General features: G+C 37.0%; 2 protein-coding genes across 2 annotated transcripts; both read left to right on the plus strand.

Annotated features, from left to right (window-relative positions):
- Positions 1–1,344: 1,344 nt before the first annotated feature.
- On the plus strand, positions 1,345–2,519 carry LOC131224912 (uncharacterized). Its single transcript, XM_058220352.1, has 5 exons — positions 1,345–1,508; positions 1,599–1,832; positions 1,925–2,128; positions 2,229–2,321; positions 2,394–2,519. The coding sequence occupies exons 2-5, from the start codon at positions 1,647–1,649 to the stop codon at positions 2,517–2,519; spliced, it is 609 nt and encodes a 202-aa protein (XP_058076335.1). The 5' UTR covers positions 1,345–1,508; positions 1,599–1,646.
- An 81-nt stretch (positions 2,520–2,600) lies between these two features.
- On the plus strand, positions 2,601–6,046 carry LOC131225269 (uncharacterized). Its single transcript, XM_058220773.1, has 3 exons — positions 2,601–3,002; positions 3,106–3,153; positions 5,894–6,046. The coding sequence occupies exons 1-3, from the start codon at positions 2,676–2,678 to the stop codon at positions 5,912–5,914; spliced, it is 396 nt and encodes a 131-aa protein (XP_058076756.1). The 5' UTR covers positions 2,601–2,675; the 3' UTR covers positions 5,915–6,046.
- The last annotated feature ends 7,361 nt before the right edge of the window (positions 6,047–13,407 follow it).

Raw genomic sequence — 13,407 nt, forward strand, 5'->3', positions numbered from 1 at the left:
GTACTTGCATAATGTGCAGACAAGGTTCAACCGACCAATACGGAATGATGATTATGGTAACACCGTTATAGAACAATCATCTATTTTTCCACGAATAGGTCGTGCATTAGGGAAGGCTAAAGATTGTGTACTAAATAAAGTTGCATTTACACAAGCACATCGATATGTTCTGTTTAACAATAGCGCAATCATCCCATATCTTGAGTAAGACAACTATGACACTTAATTTATACATGTGAAAAATAACTTCCCACTGTTTCTTACCGGAACCAATTTATATACAGAGAACACATGAATGTTGTTAAGCAGAAGAATCTTTGAGCACGACCAAGGGATATAGAGCGCATTCACAATGAAACATTTCATGAATGGTTTAGTGATCATGTAAGTAGTCGATGCAATAAGTTGACTGACATGTGCATGTTCATTTATTTTCATTGTCTAGACACGTGCTTCTATTTTAACATTTTTTTTTTATATATGCGAATAGGTTGAACAGTTGCGCTATGCAAAGAATGAGCAGGTCTCAGAAGACCTTAGATGGCTAGCTCGAGGTCCTAATATGGCAAGAAGATATGAAGGTTTTATAGTAAATGGCTTCAGGTTTCACACTAAAGATCGAGAGAAGAAAAGAAAAACTCAACATAGTGGAGTTGTGGTGACTGCAAAGACATCAAGCTTTGCGAGTGTTAATGACAAAAACCCTATTGCAGGAGATGTAACTTACTATGCTGTCTTGACAGACATCATTGAACTGGAATATTGTGGTGATCGAAAGGTTATATTATTTAAGTGTGATTGGGTTGATGTTCTATCTCAGGGCAGGGGTGTGAAGAAGGATAAGTTTGGGTTCACGCTCGTGAATTTAAAATAGCTATGCCATACTGGTCAACAGTTGTTTGATGAACCATTTGTGTTCGCATCTCAAGTTGAGCAGGTGTTCTATGTGCAAGACCCCATCGAGAAAGATTGGCATGTTGTAGTGAGGACGAAACCTAGGGATTTGTTTGAGATGCGTGGGGAAGAGTCTACAGATGATGTTGACACTAACTTAGAGAGTTCATCATTCAATGATCAAAGTTTGGAGGAATCGAGTGATGACATTATTAGTTGGGAAAGGATAGACATCGATGGTACAACAATTGTCACACCTTTACTACCTGCCCAAAAGATGGTAGAGGACCAAACAGATGATACTGATTTTTCTGATCCCGATGGAGATGACATTATGTACAATAATTGATTTCTTATGTACCATATTGCCCTGATATATGAAAAAGAAATTCAAATATTTTTTTTCCAGGCGATTTTGTTATTATTATTACTGTTTTTTGAAATTTAACTAAAGATGAAGAATATTTTATTGTCATACTGTCATATTGCTAGACATATACAGGTGTTAGACATGAGGCGCATCAAACGCACGGCTAGGCGATCGATAGGTCCTATGACTGATGCGGGACCTAGCCAGCCTCAAGTGACCTAGGCTACAATGGGTCCCTCTAGTGGTATGTTATGCATCGATTATTTTATGTGTTTTTATGCTAAGGAACTATATGAGTAACCATATTAATGTTGTTGTTTTAACTGATTCACAGGGTGCGATAAAAAAGAGAGGCCACACACGATGCCTCGAAGTTTGGAAGATGCGTGAAGGACAACGCATTACTATTCCCATCAACACTAAAGGACAACCCGTTGGTGACAATGTTAACAAGTTGACAAACTTCCTAGGGACTATGGCACGCAATGGGGAATATGCACCCCTTACATTTACTGATTGGAGGGCAATGCCGAATGAGAAGAAGGATGATATGTTAGGACTTGTTATGGTAATGGTGATAATGCTTACTTTTTTTCATTTTTCATTTTTTTTCCATTTTTTGTTCATTATATGATTGTCTGGTTTTAACATGTGATGCAGTCCAAGTTTGAGTTTAACGCGGATGCAAAGAAGTGGGTGTTACAATCAATTGGTAGAAAATGGAAGAATTGGAAAGGTGAATTGAAAAAACTCTACTATTCTCCTCATGAGACTGACGAGGAGCGGCTTGCGAACCTTGATGAGCGGGTCAAAGAGGATCAGTGGAAGGCACTCATTCAGTTTTGGAACTCTAAAGAAGGGAAGGTATGTGATGAGTAATTATCGATTGCTTTATGTTTTAGAATTACATAATAATCTTTCATTGACATCTTATAATTTACTCCGTCGGTGTCTTCACATATAGGCTCGTAGTAAGACAAGTTTAGAGAATCGAAAAAGACAATTAATCGGCCACGCTGCAGTCTCAAAGAGCTTTGCATGGATACGTGAGAAAGAGGTAAATTTTTTTAATCACTCGATCAACCATGTTGGTCTATTTCTTATATATAACTTGTTTACATAATGATAGAGGAAGAAAACGGCTAGTGGCGAGGATCCAAGCCAGGCAGATGTGTTTATATTGACCCATACGTGCAAGAGTGGTAGGCCTGTGGATGAGGCTTCATTAAGAGTAATGGTATATCCATGCATCTAATCGTTATGTTTTATACTTAAAAAAAATTCTCTCATTTATTGTTGTACAATCTAAACCGATATTTTTCTATTGTAAGAACAACTTAATGAACAAATTTCTCAGCAGCCCGATACCTCACAGACTAGCACAGGAAGGAATGACTTGTTCTCTCAAGTAATGGGAGAAGATCGACATGGCCGAGTCCGCACTTATGGGTTAGGCCCCACTCCTACTGATTTGTGGGGAACAACACGTAGCCAACGAAGGATTACCTCCGCTGCTCAGAGTAGAAATGAAGAATATGAAGGACTGCAGATTGAAGTATCATCCCTAAAATCGGAAGTTTCATCCCTAAAATCAGAAGTATTATCCCTAAAATCAGAATTTTCATCTTTTAAAGAATCCATGGCGCAGCTGATATCCTCTAGGACAAATCTGAAATCCACAGTATCAGATAATTCAGCTAATCTCAACCTAAACCAACCGGCCTCATCATCAAGCCAGGTAATTATATGATATATATGCATATATTTACATGTGTATTGTGTCCTATATTATATAAAGTTTAGTCGGTATATGATGATTGACATTGATTTATCATTTGTAGGGACACTTAGCGAAAAAGGAAAAGACTATGACTTGCAGTAGTACCGGGGTAAATTTTCACACAAATCGAATAGTTCTTTTATTATGTTTTGAGATTATTGTGTTCTTAATTAGATGTGGTATACAAATGATGCAATGTATTGTGTTAAATAGTAACTTTTATTTGTAGGACGTAATCGAAGTTCTTCTTACTAGTATCTGTGGGGTTACTGTCACTAGAGGGATTGTCTTGAGTAAGGATCCTCTCACAAAAGTAGGCAGGTTCCCACTTGGAAATGGTTTTTGGGAAGTTTATATTCAGGTGGCAATTGTACGTGAAGAGACTATGATGAGACCCTATGGACGATACAGAACAATTGGGGATGCGGCTGGAACAAGTATTTGTTGGCCTGATTGTTGTTGTTTGGTAAATTTTTATTTATTTTTCATATACAATAGAACTTATATAAGATTGTAAATATTAACTAATTTCTTCTTGTTATTTTATTTTGTAGGTTGTGACAACTATGGATTGAGCTAAATGGAGATCTCTCTCTCTCTCTCTCTTTTTGTTATTTCTGAAAACAAAAATAATTGATTTTGACAGTTGGTTGTGACAGCTAATGTTTGTTTCATGTTAGTAGTTTTGCTTGACTAATTTACAAAGATTTATATTGTGATTTGTTTCAGCTTTTCATCTTCTTATGCGTAACAGAAGGTACACATTTCTATTATGATTTGTTTTGATTTTTTCTCTGCTTATGCGTAAAATATTCTGATTTAAATATTAAGAACTACGTAGTGGCTTGATCCCAATCTTCCGAACATTGGGTACGTAGGCAGCCGTTCATACTAGACCGTATCGGTGCAGCCACAAATTATTATTTTTTCCCCTTCTTGTAGTGTAGATGCATTTTCATCAGGACTACTTGGTAGTAAGAGAGGTGGATGATCAATATATACCCTTGTGTTCAGTTTCTATGCAGGTAAGCAGATATTCCACCCCATAAGTTTTTGACATGTTTGTTTATCTATATGTTAGAAAGATGATCTTAGAACTGTGATGTCCTCTGGTCATCACTGGCTACAATAGGAATTATCCTGATGATAATTACTTAAATAAGTTAGTCCATTTTTGTAATACAGGCTGTGTCAGCTTGTATATATGCATATTCAGTTTACAATTGTACATGTGGCATGTCATTAGCCCAGTCTAAATCATCCAAACTGCAAGTCTCAAAGTGCATAGTTGATGAGCCTAAGATTAGAATAATCTTGTTTATGAGTTTAGATGGTTGGATATATATTTTTTTTAAAAGTTTGAGTACTGTTTCTGTGATGGGTTTGGCTGAATTCGTATGTTGTTGGATTTTTAGTAACAAAGTCTGATTTAGTTTACTTTGATTATCTTTTTTCCAATTCAGTTTTGAAAATTTTGAATGTTAGAGAAGTGCTACTGTGATTTGTCTGGATGTATTTAAGTGACTATTTTGTGTGTTCTCTACACCATAATGAAGGACCACAGCTGGTCACAGAAAGTTGTGAGGTGCATTGGACACAGAAAGCTGAAGGAGATCTAATAGTCCAATGCTCCTGAGCTTTCACGAAGACCATTTTTCCTAGAGAGTTGAAGAGCTGATTGGTATAATTTATACCATCAGCTGGTGGACCTTTATGTTGGGATGGCAAGGTTTGGCCTTTCTTGATTAATGGATCTTCTGAAAGATGTTTCTTCTTGCCATCTTATGGTGATTGCAGGAGTTGAGAAATTGAAGAATATTTGATGGCAAAGTATTCTCAATTAAGTAAATAAGAACTTGTATTTGATTGTGGAATCGACTATGGTGCTTCTGAATGTCATGGCATTTTGAGAGGTGAGCTTTTCATGATTGGAATCAAATAATGGAAAACACAGCAGGGTGATTGTGGATAGTCTTTCAGCCTTTAGTCACTATCTCGGTAGTTTCAAGGGGATTCATGATCGTTGGATTGTTTTTCTTTTTGGTTAGTGGCAGTGTTTTTCCTTTTTCTTGAGAATTGCCCTGCAGCATTCTTTCTTTTCTTTTCTTTTTGTCCTGGTTTTTCATAATGATTTTTGGTTTATCTTTAAAAAATGTCACAATATCGGGGTTGTATGATTGTGTCAACTGAAAGAGAAGTCGAACAACACTTTTCAGATCAAAACCTGTGTCAATGTCCTTGCATTTTCTGTTTTCAGAGTTCCATGCAACTGTCTTGGAAAAAAAAAAAAAGAATTCTGTAAGCGTAAGGAATGCATATGTGTAAATCGAAAGGGAAGGCTAGTGTGCATGTGACACTTAAAACATGAGCTTGTTTTGGGTCTCACGTGAGCCAGGATGAGATAAGTTTGTTGTCCTTCACCATTGTACATATTGTTTCACGGCTAAATGGCCTGGACCATTGATCTGGTGGTCTCCATGGACATACCATGATCCAGGTATGTACCGTCCTAACCATTTGTTCGGTGGGCATGTGGCCCTTTTGTGGTTGAATTTGGACTTTTGCCACTTTCTGTTTCCAATGTTATTTGACTTTCAGGGATTTGATATTTGGAGGCTAAACTACTTGTGTGGAGTTGCATATTTGTGATGCAATAATTTGGTTGCTAATGGGAATGATCTGTTTGAAATCTCTAGATGAGATTTAGCAAATGAACTAGAATTATTGACTGTTGGCATTTGGCATCTATGAATGTCCTAGTGTGAGAATGAGTTCATGAAGCTGTTTTCAGTTTGGATAGGAATAGTGCTCTGGGTCCAGATGGCCATTGACGTGATTGAAATATCCAGGTCAAAGCTTTTCACCTATGATGATGCTGTGGAGAGAGTTGCTCGCCAACTTGGCTTGGATGATCCAACAAAAATTAGGCTTACTTCTCACAACTGTTACTCTCAACAACCTAAGCCCCAACCCATCAAGTTCTAGGGTGTAGAACATCTGTCTGACATCTACAACCAGTTTGTCCATCACAGTGCCTTCCGCTTGTCTTATTGTTTTGTTCATGCTACTATATCTGAGAAATTATATCCAATAACATGTCATGAATGACTGGAATTTTCCAAGTTCATTTCTTTTGGTGCAGACTTCTGATATCTTGTATTATGAAGTGTTGGACATTCCTTTGCCAGAATTGCAAGGCTTGAAAACTCTGAAAGTTGCTTTCCATCACTCCACTAAAGATGAGGTGAGATACCAAACCATGAGAGTCATCTAATTCTGGATCAAGTACAAACTTAGGTGTCTTTTGCTTTCTTTTCAGGTGGTTATTCACACTACTAGATTGCCCATATAGAGTACTATAGGGGATGTAATCAACGACTTGAAAACCAAGGTTAATTTCTGCAACTGTTTATGCACTTCTATTCGATGTGGTCCTCGTCTTCTTCAAGGTTTCCTTAATGCATGAGCCTATTATCCCACTCTTTCTCAAAAGAGGACAATTGCTTTTCTAAGCTAGTAGTTTATTGAAACCCAGTTGATTTGCAATCGGGATGCTTCTCATGTATTGACTGATAGAATGCTGCTATTTTGGTGCCCTTGGAAGAAAATCAACTGACTCTCCCCTGCATTCTACAACATGTACATGCCAGCCCCTCTTATGATTCAAAAATAGATCCCCCCGGAAAACCTGTGGCCATCTAGATTTTTTGTAATCCTGAGGCTAGAATTGCGAAAAACAATCCTCCCTAATTTTTTTATTAGGGCCAGTTTGGCTTCATGGAAAAAAAATGAGGAAAAAGTGTTTCTTGGAAATTGTTGCAAAGGAAAAGCTGCTTCTTGTAGTGTCTCCTTCAGCATATCTCTTGTATGATTGTTTCATTGCTTTTTTGGGTTTAGATTTGCCTTAATATTTGTTAAGCTTGATACATTTGTACTTCTTGTAGTGTCTCCTTCAGCATATCTCTTGTAAAAATTGCTACTGCATTAGCTGAAAAATGGGATTGCTCTGTCTAGGTTACACTTGGACATTCATCATCATGGGATTTAGAAATCCCATCTCACACTTTCCAACGCAAGGCTCATTTTCCAAAGCCTATAAAATTAATTTTAATCTCATCCCACACTCCTTCCAAACATGCCATTCCCAATCCCGAGGTGGGATTATCAATGCAATCCCATTTAATACAACTTAATACCACTGGCCAAACAGGCCCTTATTGACTTTTGACCTTCAAACAGACAACTAAATGGGCATTGGTACCTCAACAAGATTCTCATACAATCATCAACTCCAAAACTAAAAAAACCAATAGCAAGCAGACAGGGATCCTAAGACAACTAATCCAAGGCCAAAGGCCCACAACTAGCAACAAAGCAATCCAAAGAGACTGGACCCTGAGCATGAAGGCAGGCTCAACAAGCTAGCTGAATCAAAACTCTGCATATAGCCATTATTGTGTACCAGACAATAGACAGACTTATCCTCCATTCTTGCTGCCCATATGATTGAAATGTGCCATCTCAAAAGCTACTAGGGACCATGGACTAATAATCAAAATGAACCAGTAGATCAAGTAATAGCAGCAGCCTGTACAGACTCATCTAAAAGTTGGAACTGTCTAGAGCTGCTCATGGGCAATATTTATCCTAAAGCCTTGAGCTGACCATTAACAAACCAGAAAACGAACGATGACCACCTTCAAGCTGCAAAGCTATCAACGCAGTCCATAACACAAGCAACCGAGGGTAGCAGAAAGTAGCTCATGTGATGCCAGAAACCACAACCAAAAATGCTAAAAAGACATCAGCTGCAAAAATCTCATAAGAGCTCTCAGTTTCTGACATTTTTCGGCTCATGCCTAAATGATCATGTATTGCCTTTTTTGCATATACAGGTACTCATAAGAGCTCTGTGAGGAATCTACTGAGAATCCTAAAAATACAACTCTTTACATATTTGTAGTGGGATTCCATCGCTATGTTCTTGAATTATTTAGTAGTTTTGCTTGACTAATCTACAGAGATTTATGTTGTGTTTCAGCTTTTCATCTTCTTATGCGTTATTGTTTTCATTGGCATTGGCAATTGTATGTTCTATTAGAATAAAAGTAAAGATAGGTAGGACACTTCTTTCCTCTGTACAACTTACACAGGCTCTAGTTTTTAAGGTGTCCCTTGACTTAATTCTTACTGGTCCAAGTTAGGGTACAGCCTAAACAATCAAAACTTGAAGTTGATTTGGAGATGAACGTTGATCCAGACATATATGATGAAGAGGTTCCAGAGCCTTGGAGGATGCGAAAGCAGGTTGATTTTAATTCTCTTCTCTTTTTTAACCATTGATACATGTAGTTGATGTGGATGGACCATTCCTTTTTGTGGATTTTACCCTATTATGTTTCTTCAACAAGATGTATCCAGCATTTTTCTTATTTTGTGTGCTCTTTGAAGGCAGGAATCTTCTTTTCTTCCATTTTTTATCAACCATTAGTCATCTTTTAATTGTTTGATGAAATGATTTTCATGTATTTTGATGCAATATTGAGTTGAATTCCAATCTCTAACTTTGATACCAATTAGTTTCTTTTTGCTATTTTGTTTTGCAGGTTTTAGGCATGGATGAATGGGAGCTAGATCGATGGATTTTTTTCATCTGAGACAAACATCTCAGTTATTATTGTAAATTTTTACCAATCTATATTTTCTTTTAAGCTTTGATTTCTCGGTATCTTATGCAGGTTGCTTCAAATCATTATGGTTATTCTGTTATTGTATTTGGTGAACTCATGGAATTCCATGGAACTGATTGAATGGAAGGAGCTTCTGTTGTTCATACAAGTCATGTTTCTAATTTTTTGGATGAATTGGGTGTGTGAAATTGCATGGAACTGATCAAATGAACATGGAATTTCTATTGGGTATTTTTCTCATTTGCTATTTCTTAGTTTTTAAATATGGGTTCAAATTTCTGAAAGATGATTATTATACTGTAATTATTTTCTTTTAACAGGAAGAAACACCGACTCCTCAGAAGGTCGTAGACAGTACAGTCATTGGATTCTCCGCATACTTCCTCCTCTGCCATTATTATATTATGTCAAGGTGATTTCAAGACGGATTTGTGTTTTACATGTCACAGCCACTCAGAACATAATGAATGGTGATTTGGAGTGTGAGCTAATTTTAACTGCTAATTGGTGCTGATGCCTTTTACTGCTACACAGCTCACCAAAGATCGACAAAAGAAACTAGTCCCTTGGAAACAATGGCAATCATTGGCAACAAGGAGATCATTGACATACATTAACCAAGGTATGTTAGCTGTTTAGACTGGTGTTAAAAAAAAAAAAAAAAAACTAGGATGTGGGTTACCTTTTCTTTTCTTCTTTTTTTTTTTTTAAAAAACTTTTTGATAAGAAAGATTTTCTCTATTGCTACGGATTGTCGGTGGGCATGACCTCTAAGCTACGGATTTAATCCATAGCAAAAGTTTAAAGAGTTACGGTACCAATGGCTACGGTCGTACTGTGGAACTAATATTTAGCTACGAATTCTATCCGTAGCTTTTGAGAATGTAGCGGTGGCCAGGACAACTGTCAGTAAAGGTCCTAACCGCTAGCAAAGCCTTTACCGACTGAGGCTTTACCAGCTGTTAGCTGACCGCGGGCAAAGGATTTTGTGGCGGTTTTTTGGGTCTTTGCTGGCGGTTTTGACTGCTGGTAAAGGCCATTTTTCTTGTAGTGTACGTATGTACATATGTAAAAGAGAATATATAGAGTATATTTTGGGTAGGTGATGTACAAATGATCAAAATCAATAAAAGTGTCATTTTGGATGATCGGTACTTCGATGATCAAGTGAATGGTTAAAATGCTAGATCCAATAGTCATTAAGTATGTGATCAGACAAAATTTCAAATGGTTAAGTATACATGAAGTTATGTATGCCTTAAAATGCACTTGGGTTACTAAACTGAGGAATATCTAATGATGGAGTCATTGGATCAGAATTTCAATATTAGAAAGGTTTGTGTAAGGTCAAGGAGTAAAGTCTCGATGTACTTAATTTGGATGGTCAAATATATAGGTGGATATAATGCTCAAAGGGTTGGTTTACCATGATGGGGTAACCTACTATATGATATGAATTTATGGATCACGAGGTCTAAATTTCCTAAGTCTTCTCAAAAGTTCGAATTGGTAAGAGATCGAGGCTATAGGTTAAAATTCACAAAAGATGGTCATTCTGGAAATACATGAAAATAAACAAATAAAAATTTAAAAAAATAAAAAAATAGAGCCTAACCATTTTAAGGATGAAAAAAAATTCATATTTAGCTACAAATATTTAAACAATAAACCCAAAAAATATTTAGAATATTACAAGCAGTTAAATAGATTCTTAGATATCTTAGGGGTTCATCCAAGATGTGTTTATACTATACAGATGCAAATATGATAGGAGACAATGACTCCAAAAAGTCCACATCGAGGTATGTGCTTACTGTTGTAGGGGGAGTAATGTCTTGGCAGTTCAAGTTATAAAAGTGTAAGACCTTATTATCTACTATAGAAGCTGAATATATTACAATAATAGAAGCTTGCGAGGAAATGTTATAGATGAAGCGGTTCTTTCAAGAACTTGGCTTTAATGCATGATAATTATATTTTTTATTGTGACAGTCAAAGTTCCACCACATTTGTAAAAATCCAAATCTTCATTCTAAGTCCATGCACATAAATGTAAAGTATGATTGGATTCATGATGCTCATAAAGAAAAGTTATTACAACTTAAGAAGATTCATATCAACAAGAATGGTTCGGACATGATGACCTATGCTTTAGAGAAAAACATGAGTTTGAAGAAGAACGACAAGTTTGGGCGTGGTGGAGCCCTCCTTATGAGTTGGGAGGAGGAGATTACTGGGGCTTCCTCCTTATATGAAAGTGGGATCCACATGTGTAGTCTTAAGTATTCTTCTTTTACAACATTTGTGTGGGGGACTTTTGGCCTATCTTTCTTGTTTAAGAATAAAACAAGAAAAAATTATTTTCAAAACAATATTTGGCGTTTTTCTTTCTTGGAGAAAAAGAGAAGAAAGAAGAAGAAGAGAAAATGAGTTTTGTAGAAGAAGAGGATCAAGAGACTTCTACCACCAAAATCTTCCTATATGGGTTTGTGATACTCATCCACAACATCGGTTTCTTCAATTGTCTTCTCCAATGGATAATGTTGGGGATTTTGTACAATCCCTAGTGTTAGTACACTGATTTGTGTACTTATTTGTCAATCACGTGAGTTCGTGTGTCAGTGAGTCAGTTGAGCCCTTTGTAGCTGAAGACTTGAATCATTAAGGAGTAAAGGAATAGGTAAATTGAGGTTCCTAGGTGAACCTTGAAATTATGATTTTTGACCGCTATGCGTTAAGTGCGGAAGCTTAACGGAACTAGAGAATGTAGCCTAAGTACTAGAGATGAGGGGATTAGGACTAATTAAATTTTTTGCTTATTTAAAACAACAATTGCCTAACTTAAACTAATTATCAATTAAACTAAGTGAGGCAATATAACTCTAATGCTTCCAAGCTAATAAAGGGACTAATCACATAGACTACAAAGGATTTGCAATTAAAGCACCTAGTCTATAAATGATAGTATATATATGTGTGTGGGATGTACAACTAATCAATACTAAACATTCATCTAATCATGCATCATAATTAACCATTCAAAGCATATAAGCATAATTAAACAAATGCACAAATGACAATCCCAAACATAATCATATATAGTGGTTCGACTATTTACCTACTCTACTCCCGACAGATGCAGTCAACCCATGAGTGTACCAGATTTCACTATCGAATGTTTAAAATTAGGTTCACCTCTAACCTTTACATCCCTACAGAAGGAATCTAAGATTTATGCTCTATACAAGAGCAATGGTCCTACTCCCGAACCCAACATTTTAGGCTTTACTCTTGAGCCAAGGTCTGACACAAGAACCCGAAGATTTAGGCCTTACACAAGAGCCAAGTTCCTACTCTCAAACCTAGAAATTCAGGCTCTACTCTCGATCAGGGGTCCTACACAAGAACCTGACATGTATTCTCCCGTTGGAGGCTTATAAAAGGACTTCAGTTGATTTTTTCTTAGGCTAACCAACAACCTTGGTCCTACACAAGAACTACAAATTTAGGTCACACAAGCCAATGTCCTATACAAGAACCTAGGATGAGTTTGGGACAAAAACTCTTGCACTCCAACCTACACAAGGAAGGAGTACAACAATGGACTCTAAAAATGACAACTCACTTGTCTGATTGAGCCTCGTATGTCGCACCTCTTAAGTTGCTTGGTCTCCACTCTCCCATCCTTCAATCAACTCCCCGATGCTCCCTCGATCATGTTGTTGCTGCTTCGCCACTACTTCAGCTCCACGATCAACCACCTTGCATTAGATGCTCCTCTGAGATGTCTAAGGTGATAGGAATGTGTTGAATCTCCTACAACTAATTGATAGTTAATTATCTTAGGGGATTCAATTAGATGGGTCTCCTAGGAGATTTGGACAATAATATACCAAAATGCTTAAGTTCAATATCTAGGAAATGGATGAGTTCAAGCATATCTCCAATGGTGAGGTTGGAATCCTTATTAGAGTTGAAATCTTTAGGTAGATTGCTTGAAACTCATAAGAATAGAAGTAAAAGATGAGATATATGCATATGGGATCACCTTACCTCTAGTTGCTTCAAAAACCCATCAAAAATCTAAAGAACCAAATGCCCTTTCTAAATAATTCGAGCGTCACCAGTAAAAAAAGGGGCAGAAAACGATTTTGTCAATGCCATCAAAGGGTCTTCAATGTCATCAAAAATTCCTTCGATGTCATCGAAGGGTTCCCCGATGCCATCGAAATTTCTAGAAAAAAATTATGTCTGCTTGTTGGACAAATCTGGACCCATTTTAATTGCAATAATCCGACCTTTGATGTCATTGAAATGACTTCGATGCCATCGAGAGAATCGAGGGAAAAATCCAAAAACCTTGCCTGACAATTTTGGATCTCAAATCGAAGCTATCGAGGGGACTTCGATGCCATCGAAACTTGAGTTTCAATGTCATCGAAGGATCCTCGATGCTATTGAGAATTCTAGTCAAAATCCAGTTTGGTTGTTGGACATCTTACTCTCGATTGATGTCATTGTCCAGGTCTTCGATGTCATTGAAGAAAACCGTTCGATGGCAGTTCGACGCCATCAAACATGTCCTGGAATATGCTATTTTGGGCTAACTTTTACATAGGATATTCTGTAACGCCCCTAACTTTTCAATACTCGAGAATCGAAAGTCCTCGAGC

The sequence above is a fragment of the Magnolia sinica genome, chromosome 14 (genome assembly GCF_029962835.1).
Source record: "Magnolia sinica isolate HGM2019 chromosome 14, MsV1, whole genome shotgun sequence".
Taxonomy (NCBI): Eukaryota; Viridiplantae; Streptophyta; class Magnoliopsida; order Magnoliales; family Magnoliaceae; genus Magnolia; species Magnolia sinica.

Bases quoted from the DNA above. Each gene is read 5' to 3' on its own strand.
- LOC131224912 (XM_058220352.1), top strand. From the start codon at position 1,647: ATGCGTGAAGGACAACGCATTACTATTCCCATCAACACTAAAGGACAA. The intron at 2,129-2,228 runs GTATGTGATGAG...CTTCACATATAG, and splicing joins GGAACTCTAAAGAAGGGAAG to GCTCGTAGTAAGACAAGTTT. The intron at 2,322-2,393 runs GTAAATTTTTTT...ACATAATGATAG, and splicing joins CATGGATACGTGAGAAAGAG to AGGAAGAAAACGGCTAGTGG.
- LOC131225269 (XM_058220773.1), top strand. From the start codon at position 2,676: ATGGGAGAAGATCGACATGGCCGAGTCCGCACTTATGGGTTAGGCCCC. The intron at 3,003-3,105 runs GTAATTATATGA...TATCATTTGTAG, and splicing joins CGGCCTCATCATCAAGCCAG to GGACACTTAGCGAAAAAGGA. The intron at 3,154-5,893 runs GTAAATTTTCAC...TGAAATATCCAG, and splicing joins TGACTTGCAGTAGTACCGGG to GTCAAAGCTTTTCACCTATG.